The sequence below is a fragment of the Carassius gibelio genome, chromosome B2, assembly GCF_023724105.1.
Source record: "Carassius gibelio isolate Cgi1373 ecotype wild population from Czech Republic chromosome B2, carGib1.2-hapl.c, whole genome shotgun sequence".
NCBI classification, from domain to species: Eukaryota; Metazoa; Chordata; class Actinopteri; order Cypriniformes; family Cyprinidae; genus Carassius; species Carassius gibelio.
The window spans coordinates 32,060,948-32,082,942 of NC_068397.1; the positions used below are offsets into that span (position 1 = coordinate 32,060,948).

General features: G+C 37.4%; 4 protein-coding genes across 5 annotated transcripts; 1 reads left to right on the top strand and 3 right to left on the bottom strand.

Moving 5' to 3' along the window:
• Positions 1 to 1,658: 1,658 nt before the first annotated feature.
• Positions 1,659 to 7,071, bottom strand: LOC127951631 (apolipoprotein D-like). 2 transcript variants are annotated; one of them, XM_052549623.1, is made up of 6 exons: positions 3,155 to 3,231; positions 2,989 to 3,010; positions 2,767 to 2,901; positions 2,452 to 2,570; positions 2,154 to 2,242; positions 1,659 to 2,072 (listed from the first exon to the last, which is right to left on the bottom strand). In XM_052549623.1, exons 3-6 carry the CDS (start codon positions 2,884 to 2,886, stop codon positions 1,831 to 1,833), a joined length of 570 nt encoding a protein of 189 aa, XP_052405583.1. In that variant the 5' UTR covers positions 2,887 to 2,901; positions 2,989 to 3,010; positions 3,155 to 3,231; the 3' UTR covers positions 1,659 to 1,830. The 2 variants fall into 2 exon arrangements, with proteins under 2 accessions (XP_052405583.1, XP_052405582.1); XM_052549622.1 differs by lacking the exons at positions 2,989 to 3,010; positions 3,155 to 3,231 and adding an exon at positions 6,979 to 7,071.
• LOC127951633 (apolipoprotein D-like) lies at positions 5,450 to 7,071 on the bottom strand. The gene is made up of 5 exons (XM_052549624.1): positions 6,979 to 7,071; positions 6,756 to 6,890; positions 6,381 to 6,499; positions 6,091 to 6,173; positions 5,450 to 5,985 (listed from the first exon to the last, which is right to left on the bottom strand). Exons 2-5 carry the CDS (start codon positions 6,873 to 6,875, stop codon positions 5,744 to 5,746), a joined length of 564 nt encoding a protein of 187 aa, XP_052405584.1. The 5' UTR covers positions 6,876 to 6,890; positions 6,979 to 7,071; the 3' UTR covers positions 5,450 to 5,743.
• Positions 7,072 to 8,776: 1,705 nt separating this feature from the next.
• Positions 8,777 to 10,638, top strand: LOC127951634 (apolipoprotein D-like). Its single transcript, XM_052549625.1, has 5 exons — positions 8,777 to 8,875; positions 9,425 to 9,553; positions 9,645 to 9,766; positions 9,859 to 9,944; positions 10,053 to 10,638. Exons 2-5 carry the CDS (start codon positions 9,440 to 9,442, stop codon positions 10,286 to 10,288), a joined length of 558 nt encoding a protein of 185 aa, XP_052405585.1. The 5' UTR covers positions 8,777 to 8,875; positions 9,425 to 9,439; the 3' UTR covers positions 10,289 to 10,638.
• Positions 10,639 to 10,924: 286 nt separating this feature from the next.
• LOC127951616 (coatomer subunit alpha) lies at positions 10,925 to 21,464 on the bottom strand. Its single transcript, XM_052549605.1, has 29 exons — positions 21,236 to 21,464; positions 20,720 to 20,833; positions 20,569 to 20,642; positions 20,136 to 20,216; positions 19,970 to 20,046; positions 19,586 to 19,695; positions 17,844 to 17,953; positions 17,609 to 17,708; positions 17,202 to 17,420; positions 16,971 to 17,121; positions 16,792 to 16,858; positions 16,634 to 16,709; positions 16,470 to 16,552; positions 15,574 to 15,799; positions 15,253 to 15,391; positions 14,991 to 15,153; positions 14,559 to 14,705; positions 14,282 to 14,471; positions 13,929 to 14,024; positions 13,763 to 13,851; positions 13,559 to 13,682; positions 13,360 to 13,449; positions 13,173 to 13,279; positions 12,920 to 13,069; positions 12,416 to 12,739; positions 12,230 to 12,340; positions 11,960 to 12,121; positions 11,407 to 11,601; positions 10,925 to 11,233 (listed from the first exon to the last, which is right to left on the bottom strand). The coding sequence occupies exons 1-29, from the start codon at positions 21,273 to 21,275 to the stop codon at positions 11,174 to 11,176; spliced, it is 3,675 nt and encodes a 1,224-aa protein (XP_052405565.1). The 5' UTR covers positions 21,276 to 21,464; the 3' UTR covers positions 10,925 to 11,173.
• Between the last annotated feature and the right edge of the window lie 531 nt (positions 21,465 to 21,995).

Here is a 21,995-nt window from a genome sequence, read left to right on the forward strand (position 1 = left end):
GCTCCAGCATGGACAGCAGAGGCAGAACCAGTAGAGCCTGCATTCTCTGTGTTTCACCTGAGCAGCAATTTAGTCTAAATCATTTGTATTATTATCACATAAATAACTGAACTGTCCTTTCCTGTGAAAAAAAAAGGGCATTCAGACCTGATCTTACCTGTTCTGACCTGTGCTTGAGGTGAGATGTTAGTGCTAGAGATGAATATATAAGCCATGATGTCATTTTTTTTATTAATTTGGACAGTAAACCTCACCTCCATTACATGCTGTCTTTGTCGGGGAAGGCTGAGGCTCTTCACATCTGTTCAAACAGGGGGCTTATGACACACAAAGGTCATTCAAATACACCTGCAGGCTAATCATTCTTTCAATACACGCATAAGGGAAATGACATGCAGTTGTAGTTCTAAAAAAAGAACTGGCTATGATTTTTATCAGTAGGAAAATGTGACCGGCATGTTAAAAACACTACTTTCTTCCCTAAAAAGGTTTTACAAAACACATCAAAAATATTGAACCCTTTATAGTCTTAGTATAACTGACACTGGAAAATGGATAAATGCATATAGTTCTAATAAAACTCACTGATATCTTAAAAAAAAACTGATTTACATCAGGTAAGCTCATTTTGCATGTTATAAAACTTTTTTTGGCATTCATCCAGAAAGTTTTCTAGAACATTTCATGCCCTCATCTTGAACTTTGAATCCACCTAAATATTACAAAAATGAATTTGTAAGAGTATACTGTAGACAAATACAAGCTGTATTAAGGGTTCTAATGCATCCATAATTCAATTAAAATAAGAACAATTCATTAATCGATGTATACAAATTCTTTGATTGCAAAGAGTAAAGAATGTTTGATGTTAGTTATGTATTTAGATATGTTTAAGCAGATTTTTTTTTTATTCTACCTCTGACTGTGTTCTTTCACACTGAATAGTTTTGAATAGTCAAACTGTTGGCCCTCAACCAAACCAGTAAAAGCAAGACTGATACAAAAGCGTTTGTACTTGATAACTAGACAATATACAAAGAAAAAGAGATATTGTTCAATTAAATAGAAACAATTATTTAGTTTATCGGCAACGGCCAAACACTCAACAACTCCTAGCTGTTTATTAGGAAGCTAGGATGATAGAATTAAAACCATTTTGAGTAAAATTATATACTTTTTTTTTTTTAAATTTACCTAATGTACCTCTGAGGCTTTTAGACCTCAAACAGAGCATACAGTAGACTATAGTGTAACCGAAGCAGTACGGTTTCTTCAGTTCAACGTAACACCGCTAGATGTCACTTTAGTCATGCTATTGCGTCATCAGAACAGTGTTAAACCCAAGTCTCTTTAAGGTCTTTGGTTTAACGCGCAACCGTATCCGTTTTGCACCGTTTTTGTCGGAACTGAACGCAACGCAACCCAAGTTTTTGTCGATAACATGTGTCCATCACGGTCACCTGTGAGCACGTGGCCACTCTTTGATTAGTGTTCCTTGATTATTTATAAAAAAAATAAATAAAAAAAACTGTAACATGCAAAACTTGCAGCGACACGTGAGGTCACGCTCATTGTGTAAACCCATTTTGTAAATTCAGAAGCATTGCATAATGTTATATATATATTTGTCAAACAAAAAGAAATTTATCACACATAGGTATTTTGTAGACCATTCAAACGGTTTGAAGAAAGAAATTTAATTTGCAGATATGCATTCACATTCTCAAGCAACAGTCCACTGATGGAGGAAAATATTGTATGTAAAGAACTTACATTTATATAGGTTTTTTTTTTCTTTCTCACAGTAGTTCATTAAATAAGGCCGCTCTATTAAGGCATAACGCTGCACAGCTCCGGTCTCTGGTCAGTCTCAGTAAAACTCTCAGTACTGATGCCATGGGATTTGAGGATGTCCAACAGCTCAGAGACGGTCTCTTTAGGAAGTGTGCGGGTTCTGCTCATGATCCAGGAAAACTCGGCATGAAAGAGACCAGCAAAATCAGAGCAAGAGTAAACCAGGGTGTAGTTGTCATAATCAGTGGCCAGCACCCAGTAGGGGGCCGGAGGAGCACCTGAAAGAGAACACATCATGAATAACTCAATCTCAGATTTGTAAAAAATAAAACTAAAAAGAATGATTTGTTTAGACTTACCTTCAAAGAAGCTGACTTCAAGTTTGGCAGGCTCTGATGCATCTGCAATCTTGGCAGTTCCCTCAATGAAGTTTATAGTGCCATCAGCACTGTGAAGATGTTCAGTGAAATTATATTAGGTGAAGTTATTTTATAAGTGCATTTTAAATATTCTGAATATTAACAAATCAGTTGTTTACATTTTTATTTACTCATATATTGTGAAAAGTATTTTGAACATGAATTAATTGTGTATCATGATTTTTTATTTATTTTATGATTTACTCCTATATTGTAGTAATGGTTCATCAGTACTAACAGAAGCTCATCATTTCGAACCAGGACAATGCCATCACTCAGAGTATAAGTGGCTTGGCTACACTCTCCCAACTGGAACGGGGCAGGAATCTTCAAGATCTCATGCCATCTCCCCATGTACTACGAAAGGACAAAATGAGGAGAAATAATGAAACAAAATATTTTGGGGGTGAAAAATGCAAATAATTATTTCTCATTAATTCAATTGTTAATATATATATATATATATATATATATATATATATATTGTTCCTGGTAATAAAAAATAATATAAAGATAAAAAAGAATTTATATATAAAAAAAAAAAAAAGTGTACCCTTGTAGGATCAAAGTTTTGCTGAACAGGAGGCTGTGGGCATTTTCCAGAGCTGATGGACTGAGCACTGACCGCCAGCACAGACAGCAGAGTCAGAGACAGAACCTGAAGAGCCTGCATTCTCTCAGTTTAAACCTGGAAAAAGAGTCATATTTAATGAGAACAAGAAGAAATTTGGCTTTAAGAGTTGGATAGTTGAAATTCAAACACAGAGCATCTTACCTGTTTGGTCTCAAGCGTGGAACTTGTGTTCAAGGTACAGAACAGCGAGAGAGTTCAGTATTTATAGAGCTTTACATCTGATCGTTATATCACCCTCCTCAACTTAAACATGTTTGGGGAACCTGGGCATCTGCTCAACAAGATGTTGAAGGTTAAGTAAACACACCGTGAGTTGTTGAGTGATGAACGGGTCACCACTGCTTTCCACATCTTTGACACTAAAACTGTTAAAGACATTCAAAAGCTTTCACAGAGGATATATGCACATGTTAATAACCAGTTATTTGACTATGAATGTACAATGCTAAATCAAAACAAACAACACAGTCACAAATTCTGACTGATGTGACAGGACACACAAAAGCTTTAATATAATTGTATGTGACAGTCAGTTTCATATCTGTCACCTTAACAACATTTTAGTCTGAGTATGCATTTTAAAGACAACCAAATCCCCGATATCAAGTGGAAAAAATTTTTCCGAATCAGCGTGCACATCTCTTGCTAACTGAATTGGGGTTTTCTTAAGAATCTGCCTGTTTTTATACTATACTTTTTAATATACATTTCAGTACAGATTATGTTGATTTGTTGGATATATTAGTTAGTGACCAAGTGCTTTGCTTTCAAATCTGAGAATAGATTTTGATTAGCTATTTTGTTGTATATTTTGATCATATTTTGTGTTTAATATCTCTACACTCCATACTGGATTTTGTCCACTGACTAAGAGAATTCAGCGCTGGTGTATTAATGCACTTATGTCTTGATACTGTTCCACATAGACTTTGCTTGGATTCTGGTCTGCACACGATCTCTGCCTGCAACCCTTGAAATTTGATTCATGATGCTCTTGAATCTATCAAAGTTCAGATTATATTGGTTTGTTGGACGGGTGTTGATTTGTGACAAAGTGTTTTGCTTTCAAGTCTGAGAACTTTTCAAGACTTTTCAAGACAGGATACATTTGCTTCTAAAAGTTTTTTAGGTTTTGTCGCAATTATGGTGGATTTTTGTGTCTTTCTGAAGATAAACTTTAAATATTCATACATTTGGACATTTCAAGGGCGTCAGGAAGGTTTCAAAACAATGGTTTGAAAATAATGCTTTAGTTTGTTAACAGTGATATAGAATATATGTTCGATGTTCTCTTTTTTCTAGGGGTGTGCAAAGTATATCCTCAACACAAGGTCATGTCACATATGAATCCTTCAAGTTCTTATCACAGCGGTGTTGTTTTACTTGCACAAACACCTGCAACATGCAAAACAATACACATGAGGGTATCCTTATGTAAAGAGACAGATCAACTACAACATTTTTGGGAAAACACACATGGCATGAGGTGTGGGGTGTGGGCCACTCTTTCCTCTGGGCAAATGAGCAGATTATAATGAGATATTGCCACAGAGAAGTCATGGAAAATTCCCTTAAAAAGTTTTTATCAGTGCTCAAGCTCAACATTACATAACAGAAGAAACTAAATATTAGTTTAAAAAGCATAATGCAAGAACTGATTCAGAAACAAAAATAAGTCATTAATTTCAGATTCTTTTGGCCAGCGAAGCATTTGTGATCAGACAGATGAGCATCCTCCTCAATGTCGGTCAGCATCACCATTACACACATTAAACATGCTGCTGACTTTAGGTTTTAGGTTAACTCACTTCCCTAATACTGTATGTCAAAAATACATTAAACTTGAAAAACACTAGATATGTTTAGAAAGGGAAAAAAAGGTGGTTTAAAGGGCAAAGAACTGTCATTAATTAGGATTTCTTCTACCATGAGGTTTTCTTTGAGGTCAGTTAACTGCAGCTAAAAGCAAAAAAGTGAAAAAGTTTTAAAATGTGTGTGGAAGCTCCATGTCCAGTGAACACAAGAACACGTGACATCATCATCACTGCAAGAGAAGTTCCATTCCATTCTAGTCCTGCTGGAAACTTTCTGTGTGTAAAAATGAAAGGATTTGCTCTACAGACATCTCATGGTTTGATTTACAATCATGTTTGTGAAAGTTAAATGACGAAACTGGACAATCCTCAGCAGGTCCCCTTGTTTCAGTTTATCTAAAATCCTTGCCTGCTATTCATATGAAGTTCATGTCAGCATAAAATAGTATTCAACATAATGTATAATCTGAAATGTGTTGTAAATGACATACATTTGAATCAGCAGATTGTGAAAAACTATTAAAAAAAAAAACATCTATATCTGAGGAGGCTTATTGACGTGGATGTGAATACTGGAAAAGAAGAGCATCTCCGTGTATTTCCATAACACTTCTATTTTCAAATGATGCATTAATGTCATCTTGTGCATGTTAAATTGCTTTGCTAACTATTAGCAAAATATGTAGAAAGGAAAGGTTCCTGCAAGAATAGCCCAAAACAATGCCTATCAAAACCCTTTTTGTGTACATATAAGAAAATATGACAAAATACATTTTTTTTTACAATTTTAATATTTATTCAAAGTCTGCATAGGGAACAACTGAGGTATTTTGTAGACATCATTCAACTGTTTGAAGGACGAACAGTGACATCAGAAATACATTAATATGATTAAACTAAAAGCTTTAGTTTACATAATGATACAATTCAGTATTGACTTTAATTAGATGCATTAACATTATCAAGCAACAGACCACTGATTAAGAAATATTTTGGGGATGTAAAGACATTTGTGTTGTTTCTTTAAAACATAATTAGACCACAACACATCTCACAGTAGTTCATTAAATAAGGCAGCTCTATTAAGGCATAACGCTGCACAGCTCCGGTCTCTGGTCAGTCTCAGTAAAACTCTCAGTGCTGATGCCATGGGATTTGAGGATTTCCAACAGCTCAGAGACGGTCTCTTTAGGAAGTGTGCGGGTTCTGCTTATGATCCAGGAATACTCAGAGTAAAAGGGACCGGCAGAATCAGAGCAAGAGTAAACCAGGGTGTAGTTGTCATAATCAGTGGCCAGCACCCAGTAGGGGGCCGGAGGAGCATCTGAAAGAGGACACATCATGAATAACTCAAAATCACAGATTCTTAAAATGATAACAACAACAACAATAATAATTAAAGACACTAAGAAGAATGATTTGTTTAGACCTAAGAAGCGGACTTCAAGTTTGGCAGGCTCTGATGCATCTGCAATCTTGGCAGTTCCATCAGTGAAGCTGTAAGTGCCATTACTGTGTAGAAATATTCAAAGAAGCAATATTTGGTGATTTTAAGTCATTTCAGAAGAAAGTGCAAAACTATTTTGAATATTTGGAATGTTAACAAGTATTTACTTTTTGAATATTTTATTTACTTCTATAGACTGCAAAAATATTTTGAATATTACAAATAAGAACACCTGTGTTTTTACTTTGTAGTAATGGTTCATCAGTACTTACAGAAGCTGTTCATTTCGAACCAAGACAATACCGTCACGGAGAGTGTAAATGGCCTGGCAACAGTCTCCCAACTGGAACCGGGCTGGAATCTTTGTGATCTCATACCATCTGCCCATGTACTACGAAAGGAAAAAAAGATGAGAAATTATACAACAGGACTGAAAATGAAAATAACATTCTAGCTGAAAAATAAGTTTGTATAAAGAAAACAATTTTTTATACAATTTTTGCTTTAATTTGTTATAAAAACAAAATTCTCGTCTTCTTCTTGACTTTAATATGCTAAAGTTGCTCAAGTTGTTTGTATTTTCTTGATAATAATAATAATTGAAAATATATATTAAAGAAGGATTAAAATAGCAAGTATAAGTTTACCCTAGTAAGATCAAAGTTTTGCTGAACAGGAGGCTGTGGGCATTTTCCAGAGCCGATGGACTGAGCACTGACCGCCAGCACAGACAGCAGAGTAAGAGACAGAACCTGAAGAGCATGCATTCTCTCAGTTTAAACCTGAAAAAAAGAGTCATATTTAATGAGAACAAGACGAAATTTGGCTTTAAGAGTTGGATAGTTGAACTTCAAACACAGAGCATCTTACCTGTTTGGTCTCAAGCGTGGAACTTGTGTTCAAGGTACAGAACAGCGAGAGAGTTCAGTATTTATAGAGCTTTACATCTGATCGTTATATCACCCTCCTCAACTTAAACATGTTTGGGGAACCTGGGCATCTGCTCAACAAGATGTTGAAGGTTAAGTAAACACACCGTGAGTTGTTGAGTGATGAACGGGTCACCACAGCTTTCCACATCCTTGATAGTGGGTCCCCAGGAGCAGGGTTGAGGACCTCTGCACAAAAGCTTTAATAAGTGAATGTGACATTCTAAGCTTACCTTCTGTCACCTTAGCAACAGTATGAAGAATAATTTTTTAGCTAAAGACAATTAAAACACTGTTATACAATTTTTTCCATTCATCCTTTTGTAACAAGAGGGGCTTGCAAAGTTATTTCCTCAGCTGGAGGTCGAGGCACACGTGATTCCTTCATGTTCTTATCACAACAGTGTTGTTTAACTTATCACAAACACCTGCAACATGCAAAACACACACCTACACGTGAGGATATGTGACCCTGGACCACAAAACCTTAAGTCGCTGGGGTATATTTAGCAATAGCCAAAAAAAAAATTGAATGGGTCAAAATTACAGATTTTTATTTTATGCCAAAAATTATTAGGATATTAAGTAAGGATCATGTTCCGTTAAGATATTTTGTAAATTTCCTAGCATAAATATATCAAAACTTAATTTTGATTTAGTAATATGCATAGCTAAGAATTCATTTGAACATCTTCAAAGGTGACACCCTCAGATTCCAGATTTCCAAATATTGAAATGCGGTTAAGGTTCAAAAAACACATTATTTCCCACATACTGTATTGTTGCTCCTCTATGCCCCGCCTTCTGAAACACATAGATTTTTACAAAGCTCTTTGTTCTGAAAAGCGTAGGTTATGCTGATTGGCCAGATATCCAGAGTGTTGTGATTGGCTGAATACCTCAAGTGTGTGATAGAAATGTTATGCCCTTAACATACTGTGATGCCGTAGCCCAGTGCAACAAGGAAAAACCAATAAAAGCCATTACAAAGGAGGCATTTGTTGCATCCAGTGGGGACATAATTACTGATTATAATGACTTATGCTGCCTTTTCACACCTTGTGTGGCATCACACAGCTTAAACATAAAACCATGTCTGCATTTGTGATCGGAGAAACGTCAAACAACAAGCGCTACTCTACACTGCACAAAACTCACGTTTGAATCATCAGTGGCAATATAAGTCATTATAATCAGTAATTATGTCCCCACTACATGCAAAAAATGCCTCCCTTGTAATGTTTTTTATTGGTTATGCCTTGTTGCACTGGGACACGGCATCACAGTGTGTTAAGGGCGTAACATTTCCATCACACGCTTGAGGTATTCGGCCAATCACAATGCTCTGGATAGCTGGCCAATCAGAGCACACCTTGCTCTTCAGAATGATGAGCTTTGTAAAAATCGACGCGTTTCAGAAGCCAGGGCATAGAGGAGCAACAATAATGTACAGTATGTGGAAAATAATGTGTTTTTTAACCATAAACCGCATTGCGTTACACCAAAATACACCAAATGTTGTTCTTTGTAGCAATGTCATGGGACCCCTTTAACTTTTATAAAGAACGCCTCATAAAGGTTTGAGGCTTTTGTCTTTGCAACTTTAGTGATCTTATCTATTCACAAACAGCTTGTAACACTCCAAAGAGAAAAAAAAAAAAATTGAAATCGCATCATATGACCCCTTTAATAACTTACTTCATGTTGGGAATAAACTCTGGTCTCACAAAGACTCCTTCATGACATGTCTCTTCAGTCACATGATCCCAGAGGAGAATAATTCAAATAAATAGTCTGAGCTCCACAGTCCCTCTCGTATTCAGCAAGACTTTTAAGAGGTAAGGTTTGTTTAATTACTTTGGTCAAACTGTCCTCTATAAAATGGTTGTTTTATAAGAAACTAAATACGTATACTGTAAACTACTGTTTATTATTTTTTTGGAAAGAAGTTCTTATTACTATTATTCTTATTAAAAGAATAATTTTATTCAACAAAGAGTGCATTAAATTGATAGAAAATTACAGTACGGACATACATAATGTACCAAAAGGTTTCTATTTCAAATAAATGCTGTTCTTTTAAAATTTATATATATCAAATAATCCTGAAAAAACATCAGTTTGCTTTTAACATTGATAATAATCAAAAGAAATGTTTTGTGAGCACCAAATCAGCATATTAAATGGATTTTAAAGGATTACGTGACAAAGACAGGAATAATGGGTGCTGAAAATTCAGTTTTGCCATCTCAGAAATAAATTAGCCTACATTTTAAAATATACTGAAATTGAAAACAATTATTTTAACAATGTTTCAAAATATTACTGTATTTGGGATCAAAATAATAAAAAAATGTTTTCCTATTTCTTTCTTTTCTTCCACAAAGGGCTAAACAAGTAAAATGAAGTCCTTGCTGGTTGCTCTGGCCCTCTTTCTGCCCATCATAAATGCCCAGGTGCCACACTGGGGGCCGTGCCCAGAGCCTGCTACTCAACCTGCCTTCAACCTAAAGAAGGTAACATACTCTGCCACAGTATATGCTATTAACCGCTCTTCTATTCTGCTCTTAATGTTCTCATTGTTTGCTTGTCTGAATCCTAATGTAGTTTATGGGTAGGTGGTTTGAGATCGCTAAACTTCCTGCACAGTTTGAGCGAGGGAGATGCATTGAGACTAACTTCACTCTCAAGCTGGATGGAACGGCTCATGTAGCGAGCTCGGAAATTCTGTGGGTACCAACATCTAAATCACACTTTTCTATAATTCCTTAGAGTTTTATATAAAAGTTAATAGTTCAACCGTAAACTTTCTTTTTCTTAGAAAAGGAGAGTTAAAAACAATTTCTGGGACAGCTGTGGTGGAAGATAAAAGAAATCCAGCGAAGCTTGGAATCAGTTTCTCTTATGGTACAAATATGATTTTCTTTTTTCAGAAGCTTTGCTGTTGCCATAAGTAATGAAATTTTCTAATTCAGAATTATATTTTGTTTATTGCATCTCTTCTTGAATTGCCAGTTTTGCCCTACACTCCATACTGGATTTTGTCCACTGACTATGAGAACTCAGCGCTGGTGTATTCATGCACTGATGTCTTGAGACTGTTCCACGTGGACTTCGCTTGGATTCTGGGCCGCACCCGATCCCTGCCTGCTGCCACCATCGACCACGGAAAAGAGGTTTTTACCAACAACAACATCGATGTGAGTCGGATGATACTAAGCAGACAGCAGGGATGTGACAAAGACCTTTGAATGACTGGAAAATCCTGTTTTGTGTTGAACACAGTGTGGACTACAGAAATAGTATACTATTCCTTAAAAAAATACTGCTCGGTTTATAAACATTCTTATTTAATTAAACGGCCATGGAGTCTTGAACTTATTACATTATTTTTCCAAGTATGTTAACCAGAAATGTAATCCATCTTCTTTGGGAGTTCTTGTACAGAATTGGAAGCACAGGTTTCCAATTGATCAAAATAAATTAAGAGCACTAACCAAAACCATGTGAACTTGGTTGGCTTCATTCTCAGTGACCGACTGTTGTACATTTAGCACCTCCTTGTGTTCATAAAGAAATAAAAAACATAAACATGAAATAATGTGCAAGTACTTTCTATTCACATTTATTCCTTAATAAGGTTTGGACAATATCTGCCATGTTAGTAGTATCACTGATACTCCTTCAGTTAATATATCAATATACATTTTTTTTGTTTTTGTTTTAGCACTTCAACAAACTAAATGAAAACGAGAAACGTTTCTTTGGCAACTAGCTGGAATAAAATAAGGTTTAGGTTTTAAATGAGACTGCTACTTCAGTTTATTTCAAATAGTCTTCGTATTAAACGAAAACCTTGCACGAAGAAGAAAAAACATGGTGAAACATTTGTTTACCAGAATTTTATTTCAACATTTAAAGTGTTTCACAGGAATCTTTGTTTTGCACATTTTGCCACATTAATGAAACAAGCATACATACTGTAGAGACCTCAGATATTAATAATAGAAAGCACAGTCATAGGGAGATTAGTCACGCAACAAGGTATTTTCTATTTTAATTACTTCATCTTATAAAGGAAAGTATATGTGAGAGAGAAGCACATCTGTTTCCATCCATGTTTATATAATGCGTGCTCAACGGAACTGCAGTGGGCTGACACGCAATCCGATCACATCTTTACCAATCTCTGTGGCCTAGGAAACAGGAGAGAAACAGCCAATGAAATCGATCCTTCACTTTATAGCACCGCATGATCAGATGGAACAAGGGGAAGAGTTACTTTGTCACATATTAACAAAGTTAGACTTTCTATCTTCAATAAACCAACACTAATTAAACATGGAGTTTACAAGGGTTTACAACTAACCTGTGTGACCCTGCAGACCTCTCCTTTGTATTTGGGGCAGTAGCAGGCTCCAGAGAGGGGGCATTTCTCCACCGGCCGCCCACGGTACAGGGGAGTGAAAGAGGCTGGGCAGATGTCAAAGGGATTGTGGGGGTCATAGTTCAGTTGGTGAGCATCTGTCAGGCTCTTCTCGCATGCTGCAAGAATCTTTCGTGTCTGAAAAAGTTAAGATGGAAACAGGTTATTAAATGAAGATGAAGACACACACACACACACACAAAAACAAACTGGGCCAGGACCTATTAGGGGGCCTCCGAATGGCTTAAGACTTGTCATCATTACATATTGAAATGATTTTGTACATAATGTACTTATCAATGTATGCATTTTTTATTTTAATGAATTTTTTTTACATGCCCAGTATGCTGACACAAATAAGTGTTTTTTTTTTTTTTTTTAATACTATCAAAAAAGTGAACTCATCTCAGCTTTTAATGTGAGAAAACCCATCTGTCTGAACAGCTATGGGTTAGGGGATACTTGTGTAAAACCATTACAACAATTAACCATTTACCTGTTGCGCCACTTCTGGTTTGGGACCCAACTCAAGCAGACGGCGGGCAAAACCTGCTGCTGTTTTGAAGTTGCGCAGTTTGAAGAAAAGATTGAGTGCTGTTCTCAACACCAACACCATGTGGACAGGCTGCAGACTGCAATGTGTGAAATATGCTGCCATCTGAAACACACACAGAAAAAAAATTAATTAAATTTTGACATTTTAATTTTATAATATACATTTTTTACATATTTAAATACAATTATAGAATTTTAAAAATACATGTACCTCACAAAGTCTCTTTTGTTGATCGAGAGTGTCTTTGGGAAGTTTCTTCCTCTCTGTCTCCATAGTGAGGCCAATAATATACTCTTTACAGATAGTGATAAGCTGTTGAGCCTGAGTAAAAGTAAAGAGAATGTTTAGTAACCCCTATATAAAACAATATACTTCTCATCCTGAATGAAAACACACCTCTGCTATCTCCTGTTTGTTGTCGACCACAAGCAGTGGTACGGAGAGGAGAACGGCTCTGAAACGATCAACAGCTTCTTCAAAGCGCCCTGCTGTGGTCAGCTGATAGCAGTGCTGCAGGCGTGAAATGAGATCAGAGAGACGCAGGCCCACCGCTGGCAGACCTCCTTTAGCCCCGCTGTCCTTCCAGTTCCTCTGGGGGTAACTGTGTAAGCAGGGCAGAGACGGCAGGCCCAGGTAACAGGTGCGCCCACGGGACAGGGTTTGCATGAACAGTTGCTTATATGGTCCAAACTGAACCACACCAACCTGGTCATGCAGCAACTGTAGAAAAGGGAACAGAAAACATTAGAGAGACAGCAAAGATGCATCTGATACATTATTATTTAGTAGTTTAGACTCATTACTGTTTTTCTGTCCTGCCTCAACTTAAAAAAAAAAAAAAAAAAAAAAAAAAAAAAGGACATCAGAAAATGTATCTATAGTTTTGAGAGATCTCTTTACCCTCATAGCGGTCTCAAAAGATCCAGCCAATAAGTGATCCACCACCAGCTGAGAGTTGTTGCACCACATCTGTGTGGGGCTTGTGCCCTTGGTGGGCGGCACAAAGAAACCTTCGCCATCTGCGCCACCTCCACCAACAGAAGGCACATCCTATTGGTTAAAGGAAAGACAAGATACAAGGTTACTTAGGATTCAGTTTCAAACCAGTCACAAACAGTTGTGATTTTGATTTCAGTTCTACACCACACTTAACCAGTTCTGGCGGGAGGTCCAGATCTTCCTCAACATCCCAGCCTCCTCCTTCCTCTTTCCCAATAGCTCCCTCATCTCCCAAACCCTCTTGAGCATCCATAAATCCATCTGGAATATGAGAGAGCTTAAGTGATTTGATCATTTGGTCTAGTTTCCTCCTTCAAAAATCATTTCATAATAGTATATACCTTCATCCAAATGAAGTTCTGCATCTTCTCCCCAGCCTTCTCCTCCTGAAGCATCCATGTCCAGGTCAGCAACCATCTGACCAGCACGTCCTACTCAAGCAACCATTAAAAAACATTTTATTCTTCAACATGAAATGCCTCCAACCTCATAAATCCTGGTTACCCACTCTGAGCCAGTATGAGTATCACAAAACCTCACCTTTGGCAGCAATGGCTCCCTCAAAGAAGCCCTTGGAGACGGTGAGCAGAGGCCAGTTGGTATCCAAGGGGTTGATGGGAGGTGGTGGCTGCAACAGCTGGGCATTGGGGTCCACTTCTGGCACCTGCACATGGAGGGAACCCATCGCTCAATCATTCATCTACAAATCAGTGCATCTCTGTTTGTCAAGAGAATAAAACATACCATCTCTTTTTCCAGGTCAAAGGTCTCCTTCAGGGCTTCAGCCTCCTCATCCATCCCATGAGTGGCAGCAGTCAGGTAAGCCAGAGACTCTGAGAATGCATGTGATATAGAAGTCATTTTCTTTTAAAACGATCATGCGAACAAAGAAAAAAGTGACAGCACTCACTCTGGCCACAGTTCTTCAGGATTCTCACACGTTCACTGACGTCACCCAGATAGAGAGCGCCCTGATAATGTCCACTCATGTCCTTTCTTATCTCAGCTGTAACACAAAACATCATTCAAATAATCCATAGAAATTAACCACAAGACTATGAAGCAGCAACAATGTTAATAATAGAAAACAATTCATTTAAAATGGAATACCATTTCATAATATTGCTGTTTTTGCTGTATTTTTTATCTAAACAATGCAGCCTTGGCAAATAAATTAGAATTCTATGAAAAATATATAAAAAATTCCTACCAAACACAAACTTGTGAAAGGTATTGTACTCATGATTTTTCCTTGCCACTCACCTATCTTCATCATCTTCCTGAGTTTGGCCAGGTTGCCAGTGATAAGGTACAGGAAGGTGAGTTTGTCAAAGTTCTTGGTTCTCTGGTAGCACATCTCCACCACCTGGTGATGGCCCTGCAGGAGCGCAGCCTCACCGAGACGCTCCCAGCAGCTACGCTCATCCAGGGCTTTTGCAGCCTCTAACGCCACCTGCATGAACAAACAAATCAAGAATGAACACCTGTTCAGGCAAAAGTGTTGAAGACTTGGTCCTCCATAAATGTTAGTTCTGTATACCTCAATGTTTCCACACTCCAGAGCCAGGCTGAAACGAGTCTTCTCATCTTTGACGAAGTGCAGAGCAACCTCTGGGTAGCCCTTCTTCTGCAGGTAGGCAATGATGGACTGGCCTACCAGTTTAGCGTTACGCACCATATGAAGAACCTGAGGGTGTTGGGCAGGAAAAAAATGGGTGATTAACAGTGTTGCTATAGTTAACTAAAACAGAATCTATTATTTCAGTGAATGAAAGCAATTTTAAAAGCCAAATGTAATGCATAAAAATAAAGCAAAACAGAAATACAAAAATAATGGTTATTAAAAGCAAATCAGATTGAGCAAAAAAAAAAAAAAAAGATTACACAATTTATATACATTTTTATTCAGATAAAAAAAAGAAAAAATTAAGGCACAAATGTAATTATTGAAAATATGAAAATATGCACTAACCTCTTCATATTTGCGATTGACCAGAGCCAATTTAAAACGGTACTCAGTGGGGTCAATATTGAGCACTCGTGGTCTGCACTCACGATCCAGACAGTACACACTGTTGCCTCTGACTCTTGTCACATAGATGGGTAAATCCAATGTACGGATTATACCATGATCCCTATGAAAATATTTTATTTAAAGGTTAATCTTTCACGATTAACAAAACAGTAGGGTTTTTTTGATTAAATGGTTGCATGTGAGGCTGTTGGTGCAGTACCCGGAGGTGAGAGCATATTTGATGTGGTTGGAGGTGGTGTAGATGAAGACTTCATTCTCGGCCCAGGCGCCACTCTTCACTCTGATGTTCTCATGGATGTTACACAGGCTCTCTAACTTCTTGTTGCAGATCATGATGGCTGAAAAGCAAAAGCAGAGAGTCAGATGTGTAACAATCTGGTAAATCAAAGAAAACATAAGCATGTGGGTTTATTCTATTTGACAAAGCATACACGCTTACACAACCCTTAAAGGTGGCTATTTGTGATTAAAAAAATCAATATGTTGAAGCCTATATAACCGATTAGTGTGCATTCACTACCGTGTTTGGCCAGCAGGGCCACATGGTTGGCATCGGAGCTCCACACCACATATTTGACTTTAGCGATTTTGACTGTAGCGAGGGAACGCTTTTGCTGCACGTCAAACAGCGTGACTCCGTCAGCATCACGCAGCAGAAGAGATCCAGTTCCAGCGTAGAAGATCTCCTCACAGCTCGGTACCTGCACCTTCTTCACAATCTCATTCTTCAGGTTCTTGATCAGGAGCTGCAGCGGGATAACCATAGAGAATAAGCGCTTTGTTTGTGTACATGTGTACAATGTCATACTTCTTTCCTACATACTACAGAGTGTGGCAAGGATGACCTATTTTTCTATGCCAAAATTCAGAAGCAAGTCTGCATTTTAATACTTTTGGTTTCACATTGTCCTGAAGTAAATGGGATTTAAGAATGGGTTTTTGGTCAAATACCCCAAATAAGTCAATATATTTTCACATTTTATCCTAAGAGATACAACATATCAGTAATACCCCCTTGTGATTTTTGTTGTTGTCATTAATTATTCACCCTCATGGCGTTCCAAAGCTGTAAGACATGAAGGCAAGTAATTAATGACAGAATTTTCATTTTTGGGTGAACTATCCCTTTAATGGAATTAGAGAGGTTGTTTTGCTTTTATCTTCTGGAGACTGTATTTAAGCTTTAAGTTGTCTTCGTTAGTAAAGTTTATTATGATGAACTAAATGTAAGACTCAAACTTTTGTTGGTTGCAGAACTTATTTTTTGTGATAAGCCAACAGAAAAAAATAAAAAAATAAATCTAATTGAGGTTTTGCAGAGGGAACCAGGGTGATGCTAACTTCCAGGGTAGGCCTACATAAATGTCATCACTGCAGCACTGTGTTCTTCAAATAAGTGTGGCTTGATTCACTTACTGAGTGCATGCGGTCGAGTACAGCAAATCGGTTCCTAGCCACCCAAACCGCGGTTAGTCCAGAGGAACGCTTTCCCTCTGGAGCTGAAATTGTGTAGAGAACCATAACAATTCCATTCTACATAAGAAATTAGGAAATTGTAAAGAGAAAGGATAAAATGTTACCATCAGGATTCTGTGAGTCACTCTCTCTGGGAATGGAATACAGATCATATGTGCTGTTTTCCAGGTTAGTAGCTCTCTGAAATGGAAAGAGGAAGAAATGAAATGCGCAAATGAACCTCGATTTGACTAAGCAGCCTGATAGAGTCAACAATACTCACAGTGCACAACAGCACAGCATTTTCTGCAGGGTTGTAGGACATGCTGAACACTGGGAATTTGGATCCACTGTCAATATAAAAGAAGCCATTCAACTGAAAAGTTCAACTGCACTAAACCTTTTGTAGATGAGCATTTGTTTTTTAGACCTGCAGTAGAAAAGACACTAAAATCCCCACACCTGCGCAGCTGCATGACGGGTGTATCCTTGCTGCTGTTGAAGTCAAGCTGACGCAGGAAGCGATCTTTTACATAGTACAGCATGTTACCATACACAGCATAAGCTGGACGTTCTCTTTCCAGTTTAAACACCAGCATCCCACTGTCATGGCCTGGAAAGGTACAAATTTATACTTTAACTCATCTCATTTCATCACCAAAACCACTTGCTTAATTATTATTATTAACCTACCAGCAGCAAACAGGTTGAGGTTGGGGTGAGCCCCCAGCACCCAGAAACGGTCGTGATCTCTGCGAAAGGTCTGGACGCCTGTCCTCTTGGACATATCCCACACACGGATGCTCTTGTCCTCAGAGTTGGACAGGATGAGCTCCTGACGAGGATGGAACACCGCACAGGAAACATTGTTGTAGTGCCCTCGACAGGTGTCCAACTCCCATGCTTTTGATTCTAGAGGAAGAGATCATTTCCAAAAAAAGAGAGGGGGAAAAAAAGAACTAATGGATAAAATATGTGACTTTTAGTTATAAACAAACTCAAAAGATACGTTTTTAACTGCCTGTATAGGTAGCAGATAGCGAGGAAGTTTACTAGGGTTTGAAATGGGACAACATTTTTACATTTCCAATGACACATACCGTTCATCCTCCAGATCTTGACCTGGCGGTCATCTGCTCCTGACACAATGAGAGGCATGCTGGGATGGAAGGCTGCCCAGTTTACGCCTCGATCGTGACCCTTAGACCAGAGCAAGAGAACACAAACTTTCATTCAAACCAACAACAAACTTCATTCAATCAACCCCAACACAAGCACTTTTAAATACAAAGATTAGATGCAATTTTTATTATGCCATTACAACCACATTCTTACCTCCAGAACGTGCTTCACTACTGCATCAGAGCCCCCAAACAGGTCCACACCAGAGATGCCACGCACATCCGTGTCCACAGAACCCGGAGACAAGTTCTTCTTCCTCAGACCTGGAAGCAACATTTACAGTCCGACACACACAAGGGACCGTTTACAAATTACACAGGAACACCCACATACCGGGGAGGGAAGAGAGAGGAACCACATTAAAACTGCTGCTCAAAAACACATTTGTGATTCTGAAAGTAAACACAAACATTTTGTTGGGCTTCTAAACATTCGCTGGTGCTAGAGAACACAAACACAACAAACATCCTCCACGAGGTCTTAAACTGAGTTAAGGAAGTAAACTTAACCACCAGATTAAGAACAGAGACAATAATCATGAATGAAAAAGTTCAATTATGATCACAGAGAGGTCAAAATCATTTGAGATTGGATAGGATGCATGTAAATCAATGACAGAGAGCAAATCAGCTTAACTCAGGTCAGGACGCAGAGAAAAAGAGAGGAGAACAGAGAGTGTGTCTGAGATCTCAGCACTCCAGATATCTGCTAAATGAATAAAAGTCCAACAAAAGCTGCACTAGAAACCAATGTACAGATGTGGATGTTTCCAGAGGGGCAAAGGAGCTGTACAGGAAGTGAGCAGGGATGGAACTGAATGGTGGATTGATGGGGTGGAGCGTGTCAAAATGTTCTCTGGAGGGGCACTGGATGTTAATGGAGTGAGAAAGACTCCAGTTAAGTCTTGCATTTGTTATTGCATATTGTAATGCATTAATAGATGGATTCCATCATGCATTCAAGTGGTGTTAGGAGTCATTTAATAATTAAATGACAATCTATGTTCATGTTACTGATCGAAAAGTTGCATTCAGATAGACTGATCAACTTGAGGAGGAATCTAATCATAAATATCATCTATGGATGAGAAATGACATCAATGCAGGGTATGAAGAAATCTAGTTTAAATGTTTGCATACTTCTGTGAATTTCACAAATGAATCAGGGATTTGGGATCCCAATTGTTCCTGTTCATGCAAATGCTTATAGTTTTGATGAAACTTCATCCAAAAGATGTTAAAAAGAAATGTGTTTATAATTAAATTTAGATGCAAAAATTATTTTTAGGTCGCATTATCACATACAATTACATACGGATTGCATAGTATCCATGCAGCAATATATTCATTCCACATTTTTTTGTGAAGGTAGAGAGAAACTATCTGTTCAGTGTAAGCTTTAATGAAGGAGTTATTTGTTGTTAGTCAGTGCAGACAGCAGCAGGTTAAAAGGTTAATGAGAAAGAAAAGAGTTCAGTATTGAAAGCAAAGGACAGACATGGACAATTTCATTAAAACATGCAAAATCTCAAAAATGCCTATAACATTCACCATTTCTTAAACAGGACTTTTTGAGCAGGTGAACATATGGTAAATCTTTATTTAAGTGCTTCATGAATTGCTGTTCCATTTAAACATCACCTTTAAGAGATTTTAAAATCCCAAGAATAATAAAAATGGAGTTCCAAATCACTAGATGAATGCTTGATGCTTACAGCATCAGTGTGCAAGGCATTTTTGCTTTGAGCCCACAGAGTTTTGTTCTGCACACATTACTGAGAGAGGAATGAGGAAGAGAATGCCATTAGGTAGCCTCTAATTTCCTCCATCCTCTCTCTCCATTCCCACCTCCCCAACCGTCCCAAAACTACTCAATCCTGTCCCGAGCCTCCTCACCGGAAATATCCCACACGCGCACAGTCTGATCCAAGCTAGCCGACACCACCAGGTCCTCAGATGGGTGGAACTGAGCACACATCACATAGTGATTATGCCCCGTCAGCACACTACAGAGAAGAAACAGAACAGAGAACATATACAACTCAGTTTCACTGAGCTAATGGTCAGAGAAAATTAAAATTAGCAAGTGAAAAAACATATACATGTGAAATGAGTACAAAGTGCACAAAATTTATTTTTGTTTTATCTGCAAATGTTAAAATCAATAATATTGGTTTCAAAAATAGCTTCAACAACCAAATAAAATATTATGAATGAATAAAAAAAAAAAATGTATTACTTCTGCACATCCACTAGTTCATAACCTATATAAAGTCTCACCAGACACATGTTCTGGACTGCCAATTCCAAATGCGAATGGTTTGATCATCTGAGGCACTCAGGATCCAGGGATACTCCTGAAAATTATATCTATGTGTTACTCTCACTGATTAAATAAACATAATCAAAATAATTATGAAGCCATCACAAAGTTGACGGGGCTCACGTGATGAAAGAATGTGGTACGAATGTAGTCAAGATGTCCAAGAAGAGTAAAGAGACACCGACGCAGCTTGTAGTTCCACACCTAAAAATCAAATCAAATAAATATCAGCTTAAAAAGAAAACACTTTACAATAACTTCCCATTAGCAGATGTATTCAAATACATTTGTTACTGTATTCATTAACCTTAAATACAATGGTTCATTGTAAATGTATGTTCGCTCAGGTTCATTAGGTAACGTTAATTTTTAAAAATTACTGTATTAGTAATAATTACAATGATCATTAAGACTAATAAATAATTTAGAAGCATTTATAGTAGATCTTGTTAACTTGTTGTAAAGTGTTACCAAAAATTCATATGAAACTATATAGTAAAAGTAACCAGGCGACAAATTTATTAAACATCAGTTATTTAAAATGAAGCAAGCAAACCTTGATCTTGTAGTCATCTCCTCCAGACACAAACAGTGGCTGCTGCTTATGAAAGTCAATGCCTCTGACTGGACCTAAATTAATTGACAACATTATGAGGTCTCTGAAGAGAACCACAAGAGACTGAAATCGTTGATCAGCTGTTTCATACCATCATGCTCGTCAAATTTGTCGATGAGGGTGCACATGCGATAGTCCCACAGCTGGATGACGCCGTTGTGCAAACTAGTCAGAATCCAGGGCCGTTTCGGGTGGAAACTCAGCCCTGCGGAAAAACACAATACAATCGGTTCAGGCATTTATTAACATTTGTGACACTGATTTAAACTGATTACTGTCACCATTACAGCTTTATCGATAATAACAATCTGGTCAGTTTAATGTCATTGACATGTTCTCAATGAAACATAAATATGAAATTTAAGCGTAAGTTAGAGAAAATTTATTTTAACGTCTGGATGGCTAACTTTGTGCTAACTAACTAGCTTTGTGCTAACACCGAATGACACACAATATTCAAAACGATATGAACTGAATCCTTCATAAAAAGACATTATGTTCTACAGACATAAAGAATAGAATAAAATCAAACCACTGGTTTACATAAGCGCCATAATAATTAAGTTATACTGCAGTCAAGTGAAGCTAGCCAGAGAAGATCTCTTACCTTTCACTCGGGCCGACTTAGTCTCAAACTTGGTCAACATTTTCACTGACAATAATGACCGAATAGGAATGCGTACTGTAAGAAGATATAGCTCCGTTTACGTTAATGTAAATCCTAAAACCATCCCCCGTGAGGAAGGGATTTTGCTTTTTGATTCTGCAACTGCACTTCCGCAGAGGACACGTCTACTGAATCCACTCAACCCCGTCGGTGTTTCCGTGCGCCACAAATAAAGTTTGACGATTCAAATGCCAACATCGCAAAGTCCACGTCATAGAGCCTTCGTTAGAGCCTAAAGATGAAAACGCAGTAAAAAATAAAAGAGAAGAAAAAGATTTAAACGCATTTCCCCTTGGCAGTCGTCTAGAAGACCATTTTAAATAAATGGGAAATAATACTCAGAAATTCTGAAGTAAATAATAGTTTATGGCATTGTTCCTTGTTATTTTAGTCATTATATTATTAGTGCCAATACATATTATAACATAACCTTTATTATTTGTTTTGTGATTGATTTTCTGACTTTAAATCTAGAGAAAATAAAATCTTTATACAATTTTACAATTCTGTATGTTCCCAGTAACACTTTTCATCGGGAACTACCACAACAATACAACAATGATTAATTGAATTAAAACAAACAAAAATAAATTAAAATACATAAAAACGCTATAAATGTCAAATTATTTTATGATACATTGCTTGGTGAATAAAAACGTATTATAATTAAATATTCCAAGCAGAAGTGAGAATTTACCTA